Below are 26,409 nucleotides of genomic sequence, written 5' to 3' on the forward strand. Positions count from 1 at the left end.
GGATCTGGGGCAAAAATTGGTCCTGCTAGTGAAGGCAGGGGGCTGGACTTGATGACCTTTCAAGGTCCCTTCCAGTTCTAGGAAATTGGTATACCTCCAATTATTAAAAAAAGAAGGGCAACTAAAATGATCAGGAGGTTGGAACGGGTCCCCTATGAGGAGAGATTAGAGGCTAGGACTCTTCAGCTTGGAAAAGAGGAGACTAAGGGGGGATAGGATAGAGGTATATAAAATCACGAGTGGTGTAGAGAAAGTAAATATGGGAACAAGTAAATAACTTTTCCTTAATACAAGAACAAGGGGCCACCAAATGAAATTAATGGGCAGCAGGTTTAAAACAAATAAAACGAAATTCTTCTTCACACAGCGCAGAGTCAAGTTGTGGAACTCCTTGCCTGAGGAGGTTGTGAAGGCTGGGACTATAACAGGGTTTAAAAGAGAAGTAGATAAATTCATGGAGGTTAAGTCCATTAATGGCTATTAGCCAGGCTGGGTAAAGAATGGTGTCTGTAGCCTCTCTCTGTCAGAGGATGGAGATGGATGGCAGGAGAGAGATCACTTGATCATTACCTCTTAGGTTCACTCCCTCTGGGACACCTAGCATTGGCCACTGTTGGTTGACAGAATACTGGGCTGGATGGACCTTTGGTCTGGCCCAGTATGGCCGTTCTTATGTTCTTATTCCTGTTAGACTGGAGCAAAGGGCTAAGTTATGCCAAGCTGTCGGTTAGAAGAGATGCAGACAAGGCTCAGGTCAGACTGGTGGCCCTGTCTTGCACCGTCAGTATTGATACACTCTTCCCTGGGACTTTGCACGGGAGTCTATGTATCATTTACAAGTGTCACCAATTCTCCTGAGTCAGAAGTCCTCTCGTCCTTCATCCTGCTCCGCAGTTGTTCCATCTAATGATTTGGATCCCAGAGACCATTACTGGCCTGGCCTGGCCTGTTTTGTGAGAGTTCAACAAATTCTGCTATGTTCCAGGGATGTGTCTCTTAAAATGTTCTTCCTGGAAGTGGAAGGGACTTATTCTGAGCAGCAGATAGCTATCTGTAGCTGTGTTTTTGCCTCTTTCCTCTTGGATTATTTGGGCATGTCTTTCCTAGCTGCCGATATGGCCGGTAGTGATCGATTTCTCAGGGATCAATATAACGTCTAGATGAGACCCGATATATCGATCCCCGAATGAACTCCTGTCGATTCCGGAACAGCACCAATGTGAACGGCGGTAGCGGAGTCGACAGGGGGAGCCACGGACGTCGATCCCGTGCTGTGAGTATGGTAGGTAACTTGATCTAAGATACTTCAACTTCAGCTACGCTATTTACATAGCTGAAGTTGCGCATCTTAGATGGATTCCCCCCCCCCCCCCCAGTGTAGACCAGCCCTTTGTTGTCTCTCCTCCTCTTCTGGCAAGGTGCACCAGCTGTCCTTTTTAAAGAAGTTACTCTTCAGTACCTGCAGTGCATCGCTTCTGCCCAGGCACACCTGTGTGCTATACAGGGAGGAGACACATCCCGCTACTGTGCAGAGGCAGCACACGTGTGTTACAGAGGCTGGCGAGTAACCTCCCTTTTCCCAGATTTAAAACTTGGCTTTAAATCATGAGGCAGGTTTGACTTTGCCTGGGAACACCGTTGCCTCTATAAGCGGAACTCTGAAGCGGCCGCAAGGACTTGGATCCTTTTAGAGGGGCAAATCCAGCATGGCAGCCATGAGCTGGGGAGGGTGGACTCCAAATCCATGAGAGTTTTAACATGTCTGCTCTGTATGATAGGAGCATGCTGCTTAATAACTTCTTGGCCTGTTCTTAGAACCTTACCCTGTAAGAGTGTTCACTTCTCTTTTTATCAAGCTCCTTTCTGTGGAGCACAGCTCCCCTTCAGTGACTGGCTCCAGCCTGAGAGCTCAGAAAGAAAGCGGAGGAGGAGAATCAAGCTGTAATAATGAATAGAAACAGCTTTGGAGAGAGAGGTGCCCACTGCTGTTCAGTCCTTTCCTCATCCAGCAGTTAGATGGTTAAGAACATTGATAGTTTTGTGTTTGTCTTGCTTTTGGGGAGTGGGGGGCGGGGGTTGGCACAAACTGGGGCTATGTGAGAGTCTGGGTGGCTGAACATCTTGTTCCTTGTTTTCTGTAATTAAATTTTTTCTGATGCTGCTAGGGAGCACCGCTCTGTTGCTATAGCAATGTTGTCAGCTGGAGTGGGAGGTTGCTGCAAGTTAGGTCTCTTGTCGTGTAAAGAGAAGATGCAAGCACATTGTGGGGTTAGGAGTGTTGCTATGCTGTGTATGCTGCTTTCTCTGCCACTTGTTCTGTGCACTGGTTAGAATGCGTAAGCAAGGGATCACACCTATCATTAGGATTCCAGTTTTCAGTTGAAACCAAAAGCAACCACTAAAACACCAATGTTAATTTTTGAAGAATCAGTTAAAAAAAAAAATCAAAATGCGACAGGCTTCTTTTAGAGGCACTTGCAACAGAATTCTTGTCCTGCTCATGTTCTCGGCTATAAACGAAACTGTTGTTTCACCCCTATGCTTCGTCTCTAAGTCACCCTCAAAAGCCACTGCCACATCGCTACTGTGTGGTTACGTGCAATGTGGGACCGTGGGATGTTAACAATAAACGAGGCTCTCCTGAGCAGCGTTCTAACTTTGTGTTTTATTTTTTTGTTAATAAAACAGATTTTTAATCAAATTGATGCAACCAAAGTCCTGTTAAACCGATAAAAACTATTTCTTGGAACATACAAGGCCCAAATAAACTTTCCCCGCTCTCGCCTCCAATAAACAAACCACCCAAACCTTACTCCCTTGCAAATGAGTGCAAATAGAAACTGCATCCATAAAACACAGCAGTAGTTTTTTAACTTGTTTGTGGAGCATTAGCTTCAAAAACAGACTGTTCATAAAAACAAAGTCTCCAAGATCTTAAATACACCAGGCAGTAAGTGTCTTGGAGCTGATAAATCCCTTTAGGAAAAACAAAGTCTATCGTAGAAGTGTGGTGATGTAGCAAACCTGTGAGAAAGTGCTAACCTCATCCAGAGGCCTGGCCTGCGCCTATAACGTCGGTCAGTTTAGCTCTGTACCTCAGCGTGTGAAATAGTCATACTCCGGAGAGACCTAGTTAAATCCGTCTAAGCTCCAGTGTAGACACCATTCGGCCAGTGGAAGAATCTACCATTGACCAAGCTACGAGTGGGTTTACTATAGGAGTGAAAGCCCATCACTATAGCAGGTGTCTACACTCCAGCACGGCTACAGCTGTGCCTCTGTGGTGCTTGTAGTGTAGATACACGCAGAGAGAGTGAGCCCGTATCAGGCCTCGGCGCAAGGCTGCTCTGCTGATCCCCAGCACCATGGCAACTGTTACAAAGTCTCTCCTGTGGCTTGTGCACTCTAGCGATGCCTTTGCTTGTCCAGAAGGAAGCAGGTATAAAAAACAAACCATGGAGGCTGGAGCAGTGGTGGTTGCCCTGTGATAAAGCAGCATGCTGCAGCTTCCACCTGGATGCCAAGAGTTTGTCCCTCTGCATGAACGAGGCGACCAGGAATTTCTGGGCTCCTTGCTCCATGATTTTTCCAGGGACAGAGGTGAGACTGACCGGTCTGTAGTTTCCTGGATTCTCCTTCTTCCCTTTTTTAAAGGTGGGCACTAGATTTTCCTTTTTCCAATTATCTGGGACCTCCCCCGATCGTCACAAGTTTTCAGAGATCATGGCCAATGGCTCTGCAATCACATCAGCCAACTTCCTCTGAACCCTCTGATGCATTAGATCTGGCCCCATGGACTTGTGCATGTCCAGCTTTTCTAAACAGTCCTTAACCTGTTCTTTCACCACGGAGGGCTGCTCACTGTGCTGCCCAGTGCAGCAGTTTGGGAGCTGACCTTGTCTGTGCAGACTGAGGCAAAAAAACCATTGAGTACTTCAGATTTTTCCACATCAACTGTCACTAGGTTGCTTCCCCCATTCAGTATGAGTCTCACACTTACCCTGTCCGTCTTCTTGTTGATAACCTACCTGTGGAAACCCTTCTTGTTACCCTTCACATCCGTTACTAGCTGCAACTCTAAGTGTGATTACACTATGATTGCCCTTCCTGATTACACCCCTCCATGCTCAAGCAGTATTTTTAAACTTCTCCCTAGTTATTTGTCCAAATTTCCACTTCTTGTAAGCTTCCTTTTTGTGTTTAAGCTCACCAAAGATTTCTCTGTTAAGCCAAGCTGGTCAGCTGCCATATTTGCTATCCTTTCTGTACATCAGAATGGTTTGTTCCTGCAGCCTCAACAAGGCTTCTTTAAAATACAGCCAGCTCTCCTGGACTCCTTTCCCCCTCATATTAGCCTCCCAGGGGATCCTGCCTGGCAGTTCCCTAGGGAGTCCAAGTCTGCTTTTCTGAAGTCCAGGGTCCGTATTCTGCTGCTCTCCTTTCTTCCTTTTGTCAGGATCCTGAACTCGACCATCTCATGGTCACTGCTGCCCAGGTTGCCACCCATTTCTAATTCCCGTACTAACTCTTCCTGTTTGTGAGCAGCAGGTCAAGAGGAGCACGGCCTTTAGTTGGTTCCTCCAGCACTTGCAACAGAAAGTTGTCCCCAACACTCCCCAAAAACTTCCTGAATTGTCTGTTCACTGCTGTATTACTCTCCCAGCAGATGTCATGGTGATGAAGTCCCCATAAGAACCAAGACCTGTGATCTGGAAACTTCTGTTAGGTGTCCAAAGAAAATCTCGTCTGCCTCCTCCTCCTCCTGGTCTGGTGGTCTATAGCAGACGCCCACCACAACATCACCCTTGTTGCTCTCGGCTCTAAACTTAACCCAAAGACTCTCAACAGGCTTTTCTCCGGTTTCATACAGGAGCTCTGAGCAATCATACTGCTCCCTTTCATACAGTGCAACTCCTCCACCTTTTCTGCCCTGCCTGTCCTTCCTGAACAGTTATACCCATCCTTGACAGTGCTCCAGTCATGTGAGCTAGCCCCCCAATTCTCTGTTGTTCCAGTCACATCATAGTTCCTTGACTGTGCCAGGACCAGTTCTTCCTGCTTGTTTCCCAGGCTTCTTGCGTTTGTGTTCAGGCACCTAAGATAAGTAGCCGATTGCCCTTCTTTCCCAGTATGAATCAGGCTGCTGCCCCGTTACACCCTCTTCCTTGTGTTTCCTCCCGGTATCCCACTTACCTCCGGGCTCAGGTCACCACCCCCTGGCAAACCTAGTTTAAAGCCCTTCTCACTAGGTTAGCCTGCCTGCGAAGAGGTTCTTCCCACTCTATATTAGGTGGATCCCATCTCTTCCTAGCAGTCCTTCCTTCCAAAAAATTCTGCCTGGCGGGCTGAAGAGGAACTGGGGACCTGGAAACAGCAGCTTCCAAACTCCTGGGGTCTTGGGTCCCCATTAGCCCACCAGGCAGGAGGCTAGACGGACAGGGTGCCTGGCAGCGTGCCAGATGGGCTGCCGAGGAGCTAGGTGGGTGAGCTGGCAGAAGACTCGGCTGTCTGGATTCTGTTGGAGCTTCGTCAAAATCTTACTGTCTTTGCAACTATCAGAGGGGAGCCATGTTAGTCTGGATCTGTAAAAGCAGCAAAGAATCCTGCATGCATCCGACGAAGTGGGCATTCACCCACGAAAGCTCATGCTCCAAAACGTCCGTTAGTCTATACGGTGCCACAGGATTCTTTGCTGTCTTTGCAACATTTCTGTTTAGGTGAATCTGTCGTCTCTGGTGCAGAACTGTTCTGCTGGAGGATTTCCAGGCAGCTCTAGTGAGCGGCCGGGCTGGGTTGGAACTGTGTGCCTCCTAGCCAGTACCGAATGGAGGTTAATGGAGGGAATTTGGGTTTGCTGCAGCAGCAGGAGGAGAGGCTGACTTGTGTGTTAGATTTGGCATCCTGGCAAGCTGCCTCAGGAGACTATAGGTACCAGACCCAAACATGGAAGCAATGTAGGGAGAGCCACTGTTATTTCCCTGCTCTTCGTTTCTGAACGTGCCTTTCCCATCCGTTCCCCTGTGCTGCTCACCAAAGCACTGCGCGCAACTGTGTCAACACTGAGAGTTGTTTACACTGATGTGTTTCCTGCGCATATTTTGGCAGCTTTAAAATACTTGGGATTTCCATTCACTGGGGCAGAGATTTTAAGCATCAAAGTCCTCCTATAATAGGTGGAGACCTTCGAGTTTGTCACCAGTACAGTAGTGCTGATTCCCATGCCATGGAGAGGTCTGATGGCTCTAGGCCAGGGGTAGGCAACCTATGGCACAGGTGCTGAAGGCGGCACGTGAGCTGATTTTCAGTGGCACTCACAGTGCCTGGGTCCTGGCCCCCGGTCCGGGGGGCTCTGCATTTTAATTTAATTTTAAATAAAGCTTCTTAAACATTTAAAAAACCTCTATTTAATTTCCTTACAACAATAGTTTAGTTTAATTATATATTATAGACTTATAGAAAGAGACCTTCTAAAAACATTAAAATGTATTACTGGCATGCGAAACTTTAAATTAGTGTGAATAAGTGAAAACTCAGCACAGCACATCTGAAAGGTTGCCGACCCCTGCTCTAGGCAAAGCAATCCTAGCTATGTCTCAGCACCATGTCCTGTACATTACTGTGCTTTTCTAAACTGAAAAATAACAGCCCCCTCTCCTCCCCCATGGCTCTAATTCCTCACTTTCTGCTTCATGTTAATTACAGACAGTCTGTGGATCCCAAAGTGCTTTACAGACCTTGTACTGTTGGGGTCGCTTCACCCATCTCTGGGACGGAAATGCAGCCTCCGTTCTATTCTAGCCACGCTGCAAAGCTGGTTTTGTTAGTGATGTGGGAGAAGTGACAATTCTGTATTCAGTTAAAATCGCAGGAGGAATTTAGGACTGCCGAATGTGATTATTGATGAGGGAACTCAGATCTTTCCACGGCAAGTGCCAGGGGACCTTTAAGTGATCAGTGCCTGTTTGTCTCCTCCTGAAATCAGGGTGGTGATGAAATACAACTGTAGGAAAACAGTCCTAAACACTGATGTCACTGCTGGTCATCCCATTCCCAGTGTATCTAACTCCATCTGTGTTAGACAGATGAGTCAGGGGTGCTTAGAATTCTTAGGTTCATGTTTGATGATCTCAGCCCCATTATCAAGACTATAGAATCTCCTCCTAGGACGGATTCCTGTAAGCCGAGTAAAGAGTTCTCCCTTATGCACTGCTGAGATGGCTCAAAAGCCTTCCCTTTACAGAACTCACCTAAAGCGGTCAGCAGCACGTGGCTTTCGTTGGAGAGGTGCCCTGTCAGCCGGATGCCTCCCCTTTTCCACCTTCTGTTAAATGCTGCTTTGAGTATTGTCTCTTCCTTTGATGGTGTTGTCATTATTTCTATAGCATAGAGCAGTGGCTCTCAGCCAGGGGTACGCAGGGGTCTTCTGGTGGGACATCAACTCATCTAGAGATTTGCCTAGATTTACAACAGGCTACAAAAAAAGCTCTAGGAAAGCCAGTACAAACTCAGATTTCACACAGACACTGACGTGTTTATACTGCTCTGTGTACTATACACTGACATGTAAGAACAGTATTTATATTCCAATTGATTTATAATTATATGGTAAAAATGCTGAAGTCAGCAATTTCTTAGTACTAGTGTGCTGTGACACTTTTGTATTTTTATGTCTCACTTTGTAAGCAAGTAGTTTTTAAGTGAGGTGAAACTTGAGATACACAAGACTGAGGGGAAAAACAACTGAGGAAAGTTGGCAGTTTTTCAAAGGGACGCTATTAAGGGCCCAAAAGCAAGTTATTCCGATGATTAGGAAAGATAGAAAATGTGGCAAAAGACCACCTTGGCTTACCCTTGAGATCTTGCGTGACCTACAAAATAAAAAGGCGTCATATAAAAAATGGAAACTAGGTCAGATCACGAAGGACGAATATAGGCAAATAACACAGGAATGCAGAGGCAAGATTAGAAAGGCAAAGGCACAAAATGAGCTCAAACTAGCTATGGGAATAAAGGGAAACAAGAAGACTTTTTATCAATACATTAGAAGCAAGAGGAAGACTAAGGACAGGGTAGGCCCACTGCTCAGTGAGGAGGGGGAAACAGTAACGGGAGACTTGGAAATGGCAGAGGTGCTTAATGACTTCTTTGTTTCGGTCTTCACTGAGAAGTCTGAAGAAATGTCTAGTATAGTGAATGCTTACGGGAAGAGGGCAGGTTTAGAAGAGAAAATAAAAAAAGAGCAAGTAAAAAATCACTTAGAAAAGTTAGATGCCTGCAAGTCACCAGGGCCTGATGAAATGCATCCTAGAATACTCAAGGAGTTAATAGAAGAAGTATCTGAGCCTCTAGCTATTATCTTTGGGAAATCATGGGAGACGGGGGAGATTCCAGAAGACTGGAAGAGGGCAAATATAGTGCCCATCTATAAAAAGGGAAATAAAAACAACCCAGGAAACTACAGACCAGTTAGTTTAACTTCTGTGCCAGGGAAGATAATGGAGCAGGTAATTAAAGAAATCATCTGCAAACACTTGGAAGGTGGTAAGGTGATAGGGAATAGCCAGCATGGATTTGTAAAGAACAAATCGTGTCAAACTAATCTGATAGCGTTCTTTGATAGGATAACGAGCCTTGTGGATAAGGGAGAAGCGGTGGATGTGATATACCTAGACTTTAGTAAGGCATTTGATACAGTCTTGCATGATATTCTTATAGATAAGCTAGGAAAGTACAATTTAGATGGGGCTACTATAAGGTGGGTGCATAACTGGCTGGATAACCGTACTCAGAGAGTAGTTGTTAATGGCTCTCAATCCTGCTGGAAAGGTATAACAAGTGGGGTTCCGCAGGGGTCTGTTTTGGGACCGGTTCTGTTCAATATCTTCATCAACGATTTGGATGTTGGCATAGAAAGTACGCTTATTAAGTTTGCGGACGATACCAAACTGGGAGGGATTGCAACTGCTTTGGAGGACAGGGTCAAAATTCAAAATGATCTGGACAAATTGGAGAAATGGTCTGAGGTAAACAGGATGAAGTTCAATAAAGATAAATGCAAAGTGCTCCACCTAGGAAGGAACAATCAGTTTCACACATACAGAATGGGAAGAGACTGTCTAGGAAGGAGTATGGCAGAAAGAGATCTAGGGGTCATAGTAGACCACAAGCTTAATATGAGTCAACAGTGTGATACTGTTGCAAAAAAAGCAAACATGATTCTGGGATGCATTAACAGGTGTGTTGTAAACAAGACACGAGAAGTCATTCTTCCGCTTTACTCTGCGCTGGTTAGGCCTCAACTGGAGTATTGTGTCCAGTTCTGGGCACCACATTTCAAGAAAGATGTGGAGAAATTGGAGAGGGTCCAGAGAAGAGCAACAAGAATGATTAAAGGTCTTGAGAACATGACCTATGAAGGAAGGCTGAAGGAATTGGGTTTGTTTAGTTTGGAAAAGAGAAGACTGAGAGGGGACCTGATAGCAGTTTTCAGGTATCTAAGAGGGTGTCATCAGGAGGAGGGAGAAAACTTGTTCACCTTAGCCTCCAATGATAGAACAAGAAGCAATGGGCTTAAACTGCAGCAAGGGAGATTTAGTTTGGACATTAGGAAAAAGTTCCTAACTGTCAGGGTAGTTAAACACTGGAATAAATTGCCTAGGGAGGTTGTGGAATCTCCATCTCTGGAGATATTTAAGAGTAGGTTAGATAAATGTCTGTTAGGGATGGTCTAGACAGTATTTGGTCCTGCCATGAGGGCAGGGGACTGGACTCGATGACCTCTCGAGGTCCCTTCCAGTCCTAGAGTCTGAGTCTATAAGACAAATCAGACTCCTGCAAAGGGTACAGTAGTCTGTTTGGAAAGGTGGAGAGCCACTGGCAGAATGTCTCATTAAAATGCCTCTTCCTGCTTGTTTAAGAAGTGTGTATGTGGTGTCCTGGGCACCTTACCTTCATAGGAACCACTTACAGACTGGCAGGCTACAGCAGAGTTGCCTGCTTGTTAGCAAACCTCCTCCTGTCTTCCATTATTTGTCAGTCAGGAGCCTGGCCAAAAAAGATTGTTTGTTTAAAAAGACCCCCCTAGGTCACCCGTGCTTTAGATTTCGTAACATTGCCCGAAACCTAAGACTGTGTCTGCTTTCAAGTGCTGGGATTTCCCTGAGAGCATGGCAGCTTTCACTAGGACCCCTGTGTTGATTGTATTGGAGGTCTGAGACCTCACAGATTGCTACATCGTGGAGAAAAGCAGCTTTTCTTACTGAAGAATGTGGGAGTCTTTACAATTCTGTTCAGATCAGATAAAATATACTTAAGGAGAAGCCAGGATTTTTTTTTATCTGTCAGAAATTCAAACTGATCCACAGACCAAAAGTCATCATCTTGGCTTGGACAGAAGTAGATAGCGACCTGTAAACTGCTTAGACTGCCTGGGCAAGTGGGTCCTCAAATCCACAATGGGTTTCAAATCAGTTTTAAATGTAAGTTTTCAGGGAGCTGGGGAGGGAGGAACACCAAGAAATGAGATTAAAAATCAGCACGAAGTGGAGTCTGTTGTATAAAAGCCCCAACTCCAGAATGGGGCTGCTGTGTGTTCATGCCACTCCTCGCTGGTAACATTGAATTGGTTCCATTTATTCAGATCCAGATTTTTGAAGATGGAGCAGATACAACATCTCCAGAAACCCCAGAATCTTCTTCCTCCAAGGTCCCCAAAAGAGGTATGGTCCACTCGTCTGTCTTATGCATCCTTATCTCCCCTTCATTCCAGCCAAGAGGGATCCATATGTCAGACATCCAGCATTGTCTAGAATCGGAGCTCTCGGGGAAATCTTCACCCATCCCTTCTACCTTTCCTCCTGCCAGAGGGGAGCCTCTGCTGGGGCATGTGGAGATGCAAGCATAGCACTTCCTGGTGCACTGCTCCTTCAGTTTAGCGTTCCAAGTGCCTCTCAACAAGCACCCAGGGAAAGGCTTTAAAGGCCACCCAGGAGCCCCACTAAGGGCTGGATCCAGAGCCCTCTGAAGTTGATGGGAGGCTGCTGTCAAGTTTGCCATCATGCAGGTAAGGTTAGGATTCAAGTCCAGGGTTGCGAGAACATCACTGGTTTCTTCCTCACATCCTTGAGCGTTCAGTGGTATTAAAATCCACACCACCTTGATCTCAGGTAGAATGTTGGTGGGCGATCAGTAAATGAGGCAAGAAGCATGTCCATACTGCCTGGGGAAAGGTGGTCTAAGTGAAATGGTCCGGAACTAGCCTCTAGTGGTAAGGGGGCTGGGCAGTGGGTGGCAGCTTGTTTTCTTAAATGTTGCTGCCTTTTAATGTCATTAGGCCTCTGTTTGTCCCTGTATGATGAGTCTGTCATCCCATTTCTGTCTCCTCTGGAAATAGTCCCTAACGTTCAGTCTCTTCTCACATGGAAGTCTTTCTAGGCCTCTATTAACCCCCAATGCCCTTCGTTCTCCTCCCCCCTCCCAGCCGCCTATTGAGGAGGTGACTAGAATTGAACATAGTATCCAGGGGAGAGCACCCCCGAGTTAGCCAGTGGTGTTATAATAGCATCAGTGTTTGCTCACCCTGTTCCTAATGTTTTGTTTGCTGCTTCACACTGAGGAGTGGATCTCGCCGAACTGCTTACAGCGATCTCCAGGTCTCCTTCCTAAGTGCTGGGTTTTCAGTCAAGTGTAGCAGAGTGTCCAGGCAGTTCAGGTAGTATTTTCCCATGTGCAGTACCTTGCCCTGAACCTCACCTGCCATTGTGCTGCCCAGCTGTGTAGCTTTGATAGATCCCTCTGAAGCTCCAAATTTGAGAGAGATTCTGGAGAAGGGCTTGTAGGTTGAGAGTTGGACTTTGCCTGCCTCCTGGTGGAGAGTGAGCTCCAGTTTGCCCTGCTTTCTCCAGCCCTGGTAGCTGGACTCTTGTACCTTGTGGCATCCCAGCGGGTGCTGTGTGAAGAAGTAAGAGGTTGGGGGAGAAGAGCTCATGAAGAGCCAGAGAGGCTAGAGTGGTGGATATTGACAGAGGGATCTGGGAAATTGCCTCAGAAAATGAGAGAGCATGAGGACCGAACACACACACTCTCTGCAGATACTAGTTCAGAGAGGGTGAAGTGAATGGTGAGGAGCAGTCACTGGCTGGGTCAGAGGGATAAGACAGGGGTGTTTGAGATGAGTTGCTCAAACCTGTGAGCTGTGGATCTGGCTGGTGGAGGTGATGGTGGGAGACCAAGAAGAATGAGGAAGGGGTCAAAGCACACAGGGTCAGCTGCAGTGCTCTTTGGAGAAGCAAAATGCAGACACATGAAGTGTGGCTCCATGCCAGGGAGTTTCCATAGAAACAGCAGCGTCTGCTGCAGTCTCTGCCTCTGCAGTATATGATGCAGAGATTTCAATTCGCATAAATCTAGCACCTTCTCTGTTAAAAGGAATAAAGGTGTAAGAAGCACAGTGGAGATGGTTGGGGTCTTTGATTTATGAGCTGCTTCTATAGTGTCTATTATCTGGGCAGCTGATGCCTCAATTCACATTATTACACACACGCGAACAGAGTGCTACTCACAATGAATGACATACAAACAGCTATCATGGTGCAATCCACAATATCGGACCCATCAAATATCCAAGACCAAAACAAAGGATGAAATTTACCCAAACAAATCCTCCTCTTGTGCTTGGTGTACACAACTTCTGCACTTAACTCCCGGTTGTATGCTAAAATGTACATTTTGATCATGCCTACGCACACCTGTACACGGGAATCACTTTGCTCACCACTAAACTATAGCTGTCTCTGGAGTGAAATGCAGCAGCTGTTCAACAGCATACATCAAAGATACAAACAGTTCAGGACAGGAGGTGAAGAAAAATCCTGAATTCAAGTGAAAATGCCCTTTATGTAGGATTGAATTTTAGCCCAAACTCTAGCGTTTGCACCTGTTCATTTAAATGCCAGGACACCCTTGATTGTCAGAGTTGGTCAGGAGCTCTATTTGCTGTTTTATAGAGGAAAGTGCAAACAGAGCACCTGGCCAACTACGACCGACACAACCCCTCATGACAATTTATGGGGCTTTAACGTAATCATTCCAGGAAGAATGCCAGCTAGAGAATAGTCAACATATGCTGCAGTCTATTGGATTCTCCTGGGCAGGCTCCCATTCTAGTAGTGAGAAAGCCTGACCCTAATTAGTTGGAGCCCTGACAGGATCACAGCCCCGAAGCGTTAAGTCTCTCCATGCATTACATTGTAATCTAGATCTTCAAGGTTAAACTCAGGCAACTGCACAGATACAGTTGAGTGTGCAACTTACATGCGTATGCAAATCAAGTATAGAGCAGCCTCTCTTGAGGGATCGACAAGCATTGGTTGCTGAACATAGATGGTCATTTAACAAAGGTGGAGGAGAAACCTACTTGAAATTCGGAGGTACCTTCTGAGTCTTGGTTGATCACAGGATGCCTATGAGCTGCCAATGTGATATGGCCATTAAAAAAGCTAATGTGGTCTTGGGATGCATCAGGCGAGGTATTTCCAGTAGAGATAAGGAGGTGTTAGTACCGTTATACAAGGCACTGGTGAGACCTTATCTGGAATACAGTGTGCAGTTCTGGTCTCCCATGTTTAAGAAGGATGAATTCAAACTGGAACAGGTACTGAGAAGGGCTACTAGGATGATCCGAGGAACGGAAAATCTGCCTTATGAAAGGAGACTCAAAGAGCTTGTTTAGCCTAACCAAAAGAAGGCTGAGGGGAGATGTGATTTGCCCTCTATAAATATATCAGAAGGATAAATATCAGGGAGGGAGAGGAATTATTTAAGATCAGTACCAATGTAGACACAAGAACAAATGGATATAAACTGGACTCTAGGAAGTTTACACTTGAAATTAGATGAAGGTTTCTAACCATCAGAGGAGTGAAGTTCTGGAACAGCCTTCCAAGGGGAGTAGTGGGGGCAAAAGACATAGCTGGCTTCAAGATTAAGCTTGATAAGTTTATGACGAGGATGGTGTGATGGGATAGCCTAATTTTGGCAATTAATTTGTCTTTGACTACTAGTGGTAAATATGCCCAGTGGCCTGTGATGGGATGTTAGATGGGATGGGATCTGAGTTATTGCAGAGAATTCTTTCCTGAGTGCTGGCTGGTGAGTCTTGCCCACATGCTCAGGGTTTAGCTGATTACCATATTTGGGGTTGGGAAGGAATTTTCCTCCAGGGCAGATTGGCAGAGGCCCTGGAGGTTTTTCGCCTTCCTCTGCAACATGGGGCACGAGTCACTTGCTGGAGGATTCTCTGCACCTTGAAATCTTTAAACCACGATTTGAGGACTTCAATAACTCAGACATAAGTTAGGGGTTTGTTACAGGAGTGGGTGGGTGAGATTCTGTGGCCTGCGTTGTGCAGGAGGTCAGAGTAAATGATCATAATGGTCCCTTCTGACCTTAACGTCTATGAGAGGAGCTCAGAAGGCAAGAAGTTGCCTCATACAGCTGGTCTCTTCTATGCACTTAATTTTATTTGCACTCATGTAGCTGGTTAAATGCCTAACTTTCCTTGTGCTCAGTAAGATATCTGACTGGTGCTCATAAGTTAGTCATGTGGAGAATTTCACATGACTAACTATAGAAACATATTTTAGTTTACCAAGCGATGTTACAGGCCTGAGATGCCTTTAGCTGGCCCTATTTTATGGATATATATAAAATCACCTTTGATTACCAGATGGAATCTAATTGGTGGAGACACGGTCACATGTCTCTACTTGCGTGTTCCTGAAAAAGGGGCTTTTTAGGCTTGAGATGATCCAAAGCTCTCTGAAATCTTGCAGTCATCTAACCATAGGCAAGGATAGATGTCATGGGCTTGTTGTTATATTTTGAAATACACCTCTACCCCGATATAACGCTGTCCTTGGGAGCCAAAATATCTAACTGCGTTATAGGTGAAACCTCATTATATAGAACTTGCTTTGATCCGCCAGAGTGCGCAACCCCCCTTCCCCCCCCCGGAGCGCTGCTTTACCGCGTTATATCTGAATGTGTGTTGTATCAGGTGGCGTTATATCGGGATAGAGGTGTAGTTGATATTCCTTGAATCATAGAAGATGAGGGTTGGAAGAGATCTCAGGAGGTACCCCCTGCTCAGAGCAGGACCAGAAGAGGCCTTCTAATTCAGCATGCCTGCTCACTTCAATGCACTGTGACCTTCCTTCTCCCCAGACTTTTCATTCCTCCTCCTAGAGACACATCTAGGGATCCTTCAGCTAGACCTAGACCTAGACCTTGGGCTCAACTCTCATAGTGACACACAGGATTCCGGAGAGTGAGTGGGGACTCCCCCTCTGCCCTGCTGCTCATGTGCCAAGAGCCCTGTGTGGTACCTGTCACAAACAGCTCATGGTTCTTGGTTTTTCTGTTTTATTTCCAGAATCTTCGGAAGCTGCCAAAGCCAGCAAATTGGTGAGTACTTCAGCGTGAGACCCTGCCGCTTGTTTGGAGAAACTCATTCCTTCACGTCAATGTGTTGGCTTTTGGGAGGGGAAGGTTTGTGCATGCTAATCTGCTGAATTCCCAGCATTAGCTCTTCCTGCCTTTCCAGAGTGTAACCAAACGTCTGTCTCTCAGAACAAGCGCATGTGCACACGGCAGGGCCAGGATTTCAACCAGTGAACATTGCAGATTAAAGGGGGCAAAAAAGGAAAACCCCGAATAAAATGGCTGGTGAGGAAAGTCTAGCTTTTGTGTTATCCGGGTGTTCCACAAGGGATTCGCCTGGGGTCAGTCAGGAGCAAGGCAAATAAAAAATAGCTTTATTCCAAATGACCAGAAACCTTTTCGGTTTGTTACAAACAGCCCTCTCACAGGGGGCTCACACTGGTGGGAGGGAAGTGAACAGTCTGTTGTTTTGGGGTGGGGGGGTCATTCTTCGTTTGATTCAGTATTGCAGAGCCTGCCCTTGAATGCTCTCCAGCAGTAAAATTGCGATTTCCCTCCAAATGACCCTACATTTCAGAGAAGGAAGTAACTCTCTCTCTCTTTAACAGCATATTTTAAATTCACCTTTTCTGCTGAAAATCTGTTGGGTTTCCTGGTATGTGCCTAGTTTCCAGTTAAGCTTTATATATACTGCTCTACTTATCTTTGTCCAGGAGTCCTGGTGGCTCGTACAAGGCCTACATGGGTGCCCGTTACTGTGTCTGAGTGTCCAGTCACAGAACTGGAACGGACCTCAAGAGGTCATCTAGTCCAGTCCCCTGCACTCGTGGCAGGACTAATTATCTAGACCATCCCTGACAGTTGTTTGTCTAACCTGCTGTTAAATATCTCCAGTGATGGAGATTCCACAGAGGCAATTTATTCCAGTGCTTAACCACCCTAACAGTTAAGAAGTTTTTCCTAATGTCCAGCCTAAACCTCCCTTGCTGCAATTTAAGCCCTTTGCTTCTTGTCCTATCCTCAGAGGTTAGGAAAAACAATTTTTCTTCCTCCTCCTTGTAACAACCGTTTACATACTTGAAAACTGTTTTTGTGTCCCTGCTCCGTTTTCTCTTTTCCAGACTGAACAAACCTAATTTTTTCTGTCTTCCCTCAGAGTTCATGTTTTCTAGACCTTTCATCATTTTTTGTTGCTGTTCTCTGGGCTCTGCAATTTGTCCACCTCCTTCCTGAAATGTGGTGCCCAGAACTGGACACACTACTCCAGTTGAGGCTTAATCAGCGCAGAGTAAAGCGGAAGAATGACTTCTCGTGTCTTGTTTACAACACACCTGTTAATGCATCCCAGAATTATGTTTGCTTTTTTTAAAACAGCATTACACTGTTGACTCATATTTAGTTGTGATCCACTATAACCCCTAGATCCCTTTCCTCAGTACTCCTTCCTAGGCAGTCGTTTCCATTTTGTATGTGTGCAACTGATTGTTCCTGCCTAAGTGGAGCACTTTGCATTTGTCCTTTTATTGAATTTCATCCTATTTACTTCAGACCATTTCTCCAGTTTGTCCAGATCATTTTGAATTTTAATTCTATCCTCCAAAACACTTGCAACCCCGCCTAGCTTAGTATCATCCACAAACTTTATGCGTCTACTCTCTATGCCATTATCTAAATCATTGATGAAGATATTGAACAGAACCAGACCCAGAACTAATCCCTGCGGAACCCCACTTATGCCCTTCCAGCATGACCGTGAACCACTGATAACTACTCTCTGGGAACGATTTTCCAACCAGTTTTGCACCCACCTTATAGTAGCTCCATCTAGGTTTCATTTCCCTAGTTTATTTATGGGATGGTCACGCGAGACCATATCAAAAGCTTTACTAAAATCAAGATATACCACGTCTACCACTTCCCCCGTATCGACAAGGCTTGTTACCATGTCAAAGAAAGCTACGAGGTTAGTTTGACACGATTTGTTCTTGACAAATCCATGCTGACTGTTACTTATCACCTTATTATCTTCTACATGTTTGCAAATTGATTGCTTAATTCTTTGCTCCGTTATGTTTCTGAATACAGAAGTTAAGCTGACTGATCTGTAATTCCCCAGTATCAGAGGGGTAGCCGTGTTAGTCTGGATCTGTAAAAGCAGCAAAGAATCCTGTGGCACCTTATAGACTAACCGATGTTTTGGAGCATGAGCTTTCGTGGGTGAATACCCATTTCTTCATGCATCTGACGAAGTGGGTATTCACCCACGAAAGCTCATGCTCCAAAACATCGGTTAGTGTATAAGGTGCCACAGGATTCTTTGCTGTAATTCCCCAGGTTATCCTTATTTCCCTTTTTATAGATGGGCACTAGATTTGCCCTTTTCCAGTCTTCTGGAATCTCTTCCATCGTCCACAACTTCTCAAAGATAATCGCTAATAGCTCAGATATCTCCTCAGTCGGCTCCTTGAGTATTCTAGGATGCATTTCATCAGGCCCTGGTCACTTGAAGACATTGAACTTGTCCAAGTAACTTGTTCTTTCCGTATTTTAGCCTCTTCTGATCCTACCTCATTTTAACTGGCATTCACTGTGTTAGACATCAATCACCACCAATTTTCTTGGTGAAAAACTAAACAAACAAGTCATTAAGCACTTCTGCCATTTCCACATGTTCTGTAAGTATTTTCCCCTCATTAAGTAATGGGCTTACCCTGTCCTTGGTCTTCCTCTTGCATTGAATGTATTTGTAGAATGTTTTCTTGTTACCCTTTGTGTGTCTAGCTAGTTTGATCTCATTTTGTGCCTTGGTCTTTCTAATTTTGTCCCTACATACTTGTGTTGTTTGTTTATATTCATCCTTCGTAATTTGACCTGGTTTCCACTTTTTGTAGGATTCTATTTTGTTTTTCAGATCATTGAAGATCTCCCAGGTAAGCCAGGGTAGTTTCTTGCCATACTTCCTATTTTCCTACACAGAGGGATAGTTTGCTTTTGTACCCTTAATAATGTCTCTCTGAAAAATAGCCAACTGTCTTCAGTTGTTTTTCCCCTTAGACTTGCTTCCCATGGAATCTTACTTACCAACTCCCTGCGTTTGCTAAAGTAGCCTTCCTGAAATCATAGAATCATAACATCTTAGAATATCAGGGTTGGAAGGGACCTCAGGAGGTATCTAGTCCAATCCCCTGATCAAAGCAGGACCAACCCCAACTAAATCATCCCAGCCAAGGCTTTGTCAAGCCTGACCGTAAAAACCTCTAAGGAAGGAGTTTCCACCACCTCCCTAGGGAACCCATTCCAGTGCTTCACCATCCTCCTAGTGAAATAGTGTTTCCTAATATCCAACCTAGACCTCCCCCGCTGCAACTTGAGACCATTGCTCCTTGTTCTGTCATCTGCCACCACTGAGAACAGCCAAGCTCCATCCTTTTTGGAACCCCCTTCAGGTAGTTGAAAGCAGCTATCAAATCCCCCCTCACTCTTCTCTTCTGCAGACTAAACAATCCCAGTTCCCTCAGCCTCTCCTCATAAGTCATGTGCTCCAGCCCCCTAATCATTTTTGTTGCCCTCCGCTGGACTCTCTCCAATTTTTCCACATCCTTCTTATAGTGTGGGGCCCAAAACTGGACACAGTACTCCAGATGAGGCCTCACCAATGTCGAATAGAGGGGAATTATCACGTTCCTCGATCTGCTGGCAATGCCCCTACTTATACAGCCCCAAATACCGTTAGCCTTCTTGCAGCAAGGGCACACTGTTAACTCATATCCAGCTTCTTGTCCACTGTAACCTCTAGATTCTTTTCTGCAGAACTGCTGCCTAGCCATTCGGTCCCTAGTCTGTAGCAGTGAATGGGATTCTTCCGTCCTAAGTGCGGGACTCTGCACTTGTTCTTGTTGAACCTCATCAGATTTCTTTTAGCCAAATTCTCTAATTTGTCTAGGTCCCTCTGTATCTTATCCCTACCCTCCAGTGTATCTACCACTCCTCCCAGCTTAGTGTCATCTGCAAACTTGCTGAGAGTGCAGTCCATGCCATCCTTCAGATCATTAATGACGATATTGAACAAAACTGGCCCCAGGACCAACCCTTGGGGCACTCCACTTGAAACCAGCTGCCAGCTAGACATGGAGCCATTGATCACTATCCATTGAGCCTGACGATCTAGCCAGCTTTCTATCCACCTTATAGTCCATTCATCCAGCCCATACTTCTTTAACTTGCCGGCAAGAATACCGTGGAGACCATATCTAAAGCTTTGCTAATGTCAAGGAATAACACATCCACTGCTTTCCCATTGTCTTCACAGTACTGTTCTCCCTTCTGCCATCCCTTAGAATCATTAACTCTGCCATTTCATGATCACTTTCACCAAGCTGCCTTTCACTTTCACATTCTCAACCAGTTCCTCCGTTTGTCCAAATCAAATCTAGCACAGCCTCTCCCCTGGTAGCTGTCTCCACCTTCTGAAATAAAAAATGTCTCCAATACATTTGAAGAATATATTGGATAATCTGTGCCCTGCTGTGTTGTTTACCCAACAGATGTCTGGGTAGTTGAAGTCCCCCATCACCACCAAGTCCTAAGCTTTGGATGATTTTGTTAGGTGTTTTTAAAAAAAAGCCTCATCCACCTCTTCTTCCTGGTTAGGTGGTCTGTAGGAGACCTTTGCCATTATATCACCCTTGTTTTTTATCCTTTTTATCCTTATCCAGAGACTTTCAACAAGTCTGTCTCTTATTTCCATCTCAACCTCCAGTCCACGTGTGTACATTTTTAATATCTAAGGCAAAATCTCCTCCCTTTTTTCCCTGCTGGTCCTTCCTGAGCAAACTGTAGCCTTCTATACCAATATTCCTGTCATGTGTATTATCCCACCAGGTCTCTGTGATGTCAGTTATAGATTCATAGACTCTAGGACTGGAAGGGACCTCGAGAGGTCATCGAGTCCAGTCCCCTGCCCTCATGGCAGGACCAAATACTGTCTAGACCATCCCGGATAGACATTTATCTAATCTACTCTTAAATATTTCCAGAGCTGGAGATTCCACAACCTCCCTAGGCAGTTTATTCCAATGTTTAACCACCCTGACAGTTAGGAACTTTTTCCTAATGTCCAACTTAAACTTAAACCTCCCTTGCTGCAGTTTAAGCCCATTGCTTCTTGTTCTGTCATTAGAGGCTAAGGTGAACAAGTTTTCTCCCTCCTCCTGATGACACCCTTTTAGATACCTGAAAACTGCTATCATGTCCCCTCTCAGTCTTCTCTTTTCCAAACTAAACAAACCCAATTCCTTCAGCCTTCCTTCATAGGTCATGTTCTCAAGACCTTTAATCATTCTTGTTGCTCTTCTCTGGACCTTCTCCAATTTCTCCACATCTTTCTTGAAATGCGGTGCCCAGAACTGGACACAATACTCCAGTTGAGGCCCGACCAGCGCAGAGTAAAGCGGAAGGATGGCTTCTGTTGTCTTGCTCACAACACACCTCTTAATGCATCCCAGAATCATGTTTGCTTTTTTGCAACAGCATCACACTGACTCATATTTGGCTTGTGGTCCACTATAACCCCTAGATCCCTTTCTGCCATACTCCTTTCTAGACAGTCTCTTCCCATTCTGTATGTGTGAAACTGATTGTTCCTTCCTAAGTGGAGCACTTTGGATTTGTCTTTATTAAACTTCATCCTGTTTACCTCAGAGCATTTCTCCAGTCCCTCCCAGTTTGGTATATCTGCAAACTTATGCCGATATCTAAGTCGTTGATGAAGATATTGAGCAGAGCCAGTCCCAAAACAGACCCCTGCAGAACCTCACTTGTTATACTTTTCCAGCAGGATTGGGAACGGTTAATAACTACTCTCTGAGTACGGTTATCCAGCCAGTTATGCACCCACCTTATAGTAGCCCCATCTAAGTTATATTTGCCTAGTTTAGTGATAAGAATATCATGCGAGACAGCATCAAATGGCTTACTAAAGTCTAGGTATACAACATCCACCACTTCTCCCTTATCCACAAGACTCGTTATCCTATCAAAGAAAGCTATCAGATTGGTTTGACACGATTTGTTCTTTACAAATCCATGCTGGCTATTCCCTATCACTTTTCCACCTTCCAAATGTTTGCAGTTGATTTCCTTAATTACTTGCTCCATTATCTTCCCTGGCACAGAAGTTGAACTAACTCGTCTGTAGTTTCCTGGGTTTTTATAGATGGGCACTATATTTGCCCTTTTCCAGTCTTCTGGAATCTCTTCCGTCTCCCATGATTTTCCAAAGATAGTAGCTAGAGGCTCAGATACCTCCTCTATTAACTCCTTGAGTATTCTAGGATGCATTTCATCAGGCCCTGGTGACTTGCAGGCATCTAACCTTTGTAAATGATTTTTAACTTGTTCTTTTTTATATATCTTCTAAACCTTCCTTCTTCCCATTAGCATTCACTATGTTAGGCATTCCTTCAGACTTCTCGGTGAAGGCTGAAACAAAGAAGTCATTCAGCATCTCTGCCATTTCCAAGTTTCCTGTTACTGTTTCTCCCTCATAGTTGTTTTTATTTGTTAGTATTTCGAGTTCTTCCTGCTTAATCCCCATGCTTCTTGCCTTCATATACAGACATCTAAGATACTGATTTGATTCCCCCCACTCCGCCCCAGTTTTGTCTTCTCTCCTTTATCCCTGCTATAACAGCCCGTCTTCCCCCTCCAAATTCTGACTCTTCTCCCAGGTCTCCAGGTTCTTGACTTACCTGTGGGCTTTGGTCACCTGCCCCCCTCAAACCTAGTTTAAAGTGTGTTTCCTGAGCCAACAGAAAATTGGAGGAGAGGCATAGATGCCACGTTTTAACCCTTCGGAGACTTTGGACAGTCTGACCACACCAGTCAAAGGCTCGGTATTTATGTGGGTGCTCAGGACATTCACTATTACATTAGCCAGGCTGCACAGGTTTTGTACATCTTCATAACACAAGCCAAACACTCACTGCTGAGGTTGGGGAAAACTTCCCCAAGAGACAGGCTATTACAGGGATTCTCAGACCTCAGCGCACCGCGACCGCCTTCTGACAACAAAAATTACTACACGACCCCAAAGCCCACGGCCCAGGATGGAGGGGCCAAAGGCCAAGCCCCACTGCCCCATGAGGGCTAGGAGGCGAAGGCAAAACTTAAGCCCAAGGGCTTCAGCACCAGGCAGTGGGCCTGTAACCGAAGCCATGTCACACAGGTGGTGGGGCTCAGGCTTCATCTTCAGCCCTGGACCTCAGCAAGTCTAAGCCAGCCCTGGTGACCCCACTAAAATGGGGTCACGACCCACAATTTGAGAACCACTGGGTTATTCCATGGTGGCTCACTTGGGTTTTTCTTGCATCATCCTCTGAAGAATCTGATGCTGGCCACTATCGGAGACAGAGCATGGGCTACATGCATCTAGTGATTCCTGCTTTATAACATGCGGTGGATATTCCTCCTCCTAAATAGGCACTGTGGCCATTGCCAGTGTTCTACGTGTACTGCAGGGTTCTTTGGGCATCCTCTTAACTGCTATGTACTGCAGTCAGCCAGGATGCAAAACGCCCACTGATCCCCTTGGGAGCTGCATGCTCAGCTACATACAGCCTTCCTTTCATCTTCTGTACTGGAAACTGGTTTTGCAAGTTAGGGCACTGCCAGCTCGGGCTGCACCGATTACACATCTTTCCTTGCACCCTGGGATAGCCGCTCACATGGAAGCAGCATGGGCTAAACGCTTTGAGCTGCACTCACAGCATTTTGCTCATGAGTGGGAAAGTTGCGCATGTAACTTGGGGCGTAAGTGACACTCTGACTGTTACCCTATAAATACTCAAGATACTTAGAATGGGGTTTGCTTTAGGACTTAATGTTAAAAATTCTGACTGCCCAGTTCTCCCCTCTGTCTGCGCGTGGCAAGCCTGTGCCCAGATACTTGATAATCTGGCTTTGAGCTGACATAAAATCCTAGGCAAAGGAGCCAAAGCTCAATATTGATTGCTTTAGAGACTGCATGTTCCCCCATGCAAGGAGACTCTGCCCATTTCTTCAATGCTATGGTGCTGAGGGCCAAATGAGGACTGGGACAAAATCTCTAACAAAGCACATGCTCTAGATGAGCATTCCCCAGCATTGCTGCCCATATCAGTCATTGCTGCTGTTTGCTGCTGATGGTCCTGAGGCTCTTCGCACTCGAGACTATAGGAGCTGAGTGCTACAAGGGGGCTTGGTTTGATAAGTTACCATCGTCTGATCCAGATTTGGTATCTTACAAGCAAGTCTTGTTTTTACTAACCCTGTTCTTTGGCCAGTTATGGAGGAGCCAACGTTTGCTGGCTGAAAGTATGTGGCAAGTGTCTTGTTAGGGAGTATGGCACTAGCTTAGGAAATGCTGTCAAAATCAATGTCATCTCCTCCTCCTGTGTAATGACCCTTCCGTTGGCCAAGAAAGACCAGTTGTTACTCTGTAAAACTCAGAGCTACTGGGTTGTCCAAAGTGGTTGCTTGAGAGCTTCATGGCATTGTTGTCAGCAGTGTTCCCAGCCCACTGTTGGAGGCCACCTCTGCTTGTAGCCCATGGTTCTCTTTGCCTGAGAAGCCTATCTTTACTCTGAATGAAGTCTCTATGCAAGCTTTCACCACACGTTGCCACAATTGTTTTTCATCCTGAATCCAGTTTTTAGCACCTATAGAAAGACACACGTTCTGTGGAGACACTGAATCATCTAAGTCCAGAAGGTTATCAATAGAACCTTTCACAGTAAAGTCAACCTTAAAGAATGTTGAGTATAAGAACAAATCAAGCTCATGCGAAGCAGTGGTCACTCCTACCTTGCAGTCCCAGAGGCTGTCTACACTGCAGTTGGGTTGTGAAATTCCTAGCTCAGGTTCATGTACATATGCTAGCTAGAGCCTAGGTGCGTGCTTGGGTGGCTGGCTTGGCCCATGGTGTCACAGTCACACTGCTATTTGTAGTGTGCTAGCTCGAGCTGGGAATGACACTCCTAGCCGGAGGGTAGACGTACCCTGAGTGTGAAGTGTGGCCTGTTAAGAGTGGACTATCCATTGATTAGACTCACATGTCATTAGCACAAATTCCTTAGAAATCACAATATCTGTGGATTTTCTGTGTTGTGGCATCTCTTCTGGCATGTTGATCTTGGCAGATAACTACTGCTTCATTGCAGTTCTCCCTTGTTAACGTGGTACCTCTTTGCTTTCTCTGCTTCTGAGAATGTGGTGCCAAGAACCAAGGTGAGATGCCCGGACTTCATAGCTTTCTCCTCATTTCTCTGCTTTGCCTATTTTGGATGTATTTCCTTCCTGTCAGGAAGGGGATGTGATGTCGGGTCCCCTTTTCTTGAAAACTGTTTCAGTAGCGAGTGTGGGTCTATGAGAAGCAAAAAGAGCAGCATCCTAGAACTGTATCTAGTTAATCCTCGATAGTCACACAAGTTACTGGGCTCAATCTGATACTAAACAACACTTACGTGGGGCTTTAGAGTAAGATGTGTTCTGTGCCCTTACAAGGCTTAGTCTTATTTAGGCAAGTCATGGGACAGCATCTCAAGAAGAGTGAGGAAGAAGGATCAGTTCCTGGAAGGAAGTGGGTTTACCAGAAGAAGAGGGGACTCGGCAGTTGGGGAGTGGAGGCATGAGTGTTAGCACAAAGCCAAGAGCATGAAGGCGATGGAACATGGGTGCAAAGTGGTGTAAAAATGCTACCAAATCAGAACAGTCCATTCTTTACATCTCCTTTGCCCAGGGGTAAATAACTCCACCAGGTGCAAGGCCGTGGAGTCAGGCCCTGAGGCATCAAAGCCAAGCTTTGCTCTCCTTCAGGCCATCTGCCGTGCTCAGCTACTTAAAGTTCCTCTACACAGGGGAGAGTTTCTGATTAACTCCCTGTGTGGATGCTCTTATTCCTGAATAGGAGCATCTAAGAACATCCACGCGGAGTTAATCAGGAATAGCTATTCTGCTTTAAACTCTCATCCTACCTTAATCTAAATTAACTTCCTGTGTAGACAAGCCTTTATTGATTCTGTGTGACTTCCGACGATAACCTCTCCTCTCTACCTTGGTTTCATCGTCTCTGTAATTGGAATGATACCGAAGACCTTTTCCCATTTTTACTGCTCTGTGCTGAAGTGCATTTTACAACGTCTCTTGTCCCTTGATGATTGCAGGTTGGATTTGCAGAGCACCCTGATCATTGCTGGAGGCAGTACTGCTGCTCTTCAAGAACAGCCTAGTTGTATTAGTAAAAATACTGTCTGAGAAGCCTGAGGACATCACAGAGCAGCTTCCCGCCTCTCCCAAGGACAGAGTTTTACTGCTGTTTGTCGCCTCTCTTACATTCAAGAGTTGCACATTAACAGTATTTTGCCACTAGATGACGCTAGAGTCAAGGAAAATAATAGGCACTCTGTGCTCCATTGAGCTATAAACCTACAATACACAGCATCAGTGTCCAGTGATCTAACGTGGCACATGACAGGAAACACAGTTTGTCTCCAGGTCCTTTGGGGACTAATTTTGCCACCCTATAGTCAAGTTACCAGCCATGTCTTTGAGATGACACCTTTAGCCAAAATAGTCTCCCTTTTCTTCAGGTCTCCCCAAGGTTAAAGGGACACTGGATAATTTAGACCTCAGATTTTTATATAAAGTGTTTACAGACAGATATTTAAAAAAAAAAAAGACTCTGCCCTTCTATAGCAACTTTCATCCAAGGATCCTGTGTTTTACCTCCACTAACTGTTCCAAAATCCCTGGAGGGTAGGCAAGGATTTCTGCTCTGAACTGAGATGCAGATTGGAGAAGTGTCTGTTAACACGTGCACCCCAAGAGCACCCGACCAGTCAGTGGCGGAGCTGAGAGTGGAACCCAGGAGTTCTGTTTCCCAGTTCCAGTTTTAATCACTAGGAAACATTCCTGCTTTAATTCAAATATTGTCTT

The 26,409-nt window shown here is 45.4% G+C and overlaps 1 protein-coding gene across 13 annotated transcripts in view; it reads left to right on the forward strand.

The window, feature by feature from the left end:
* DCTN1 (dynactin subunit 1) overlaps positions 1-26,409 on the forward strand; it is a 134,637-nt gene that overhangs the window by 50,483 nt on the left and 57,745 nt on the right. For all 13 annotated transcript variants that reach the window (XM_030563940.1, XM_030563941.1, XM_030563942.1 and 10 more), the window contains 2 exons: positions 10,640-10,718; positions 15,431-15,462. In XM_030563940.1, coding sequence (XP_030419800.1) covers positions 10,640-10,718; positions 15,431-15,462 — 111 coding nt within the window. The remainder of the gene's footprint in view (positions 1-10,639; positions 10,719-15,430; positions 15,463-26,409) is intronic.

The sequence above is a fragment of the Gopherus evgoodei genome, chromosome 5, assembly GCF_007399415.2.
Source record: "Gopherus evgoodei ecotype Sinaloan lineage chromosome 5, rGopEvg1_v1.p, whole genome shotgun sequence".
Classification (NCBI taxonomy): Eukaryota; Metazoa; Chordata; order Testudines; family Testudinidae; genus Gopherus; species Gopherus evgoodei.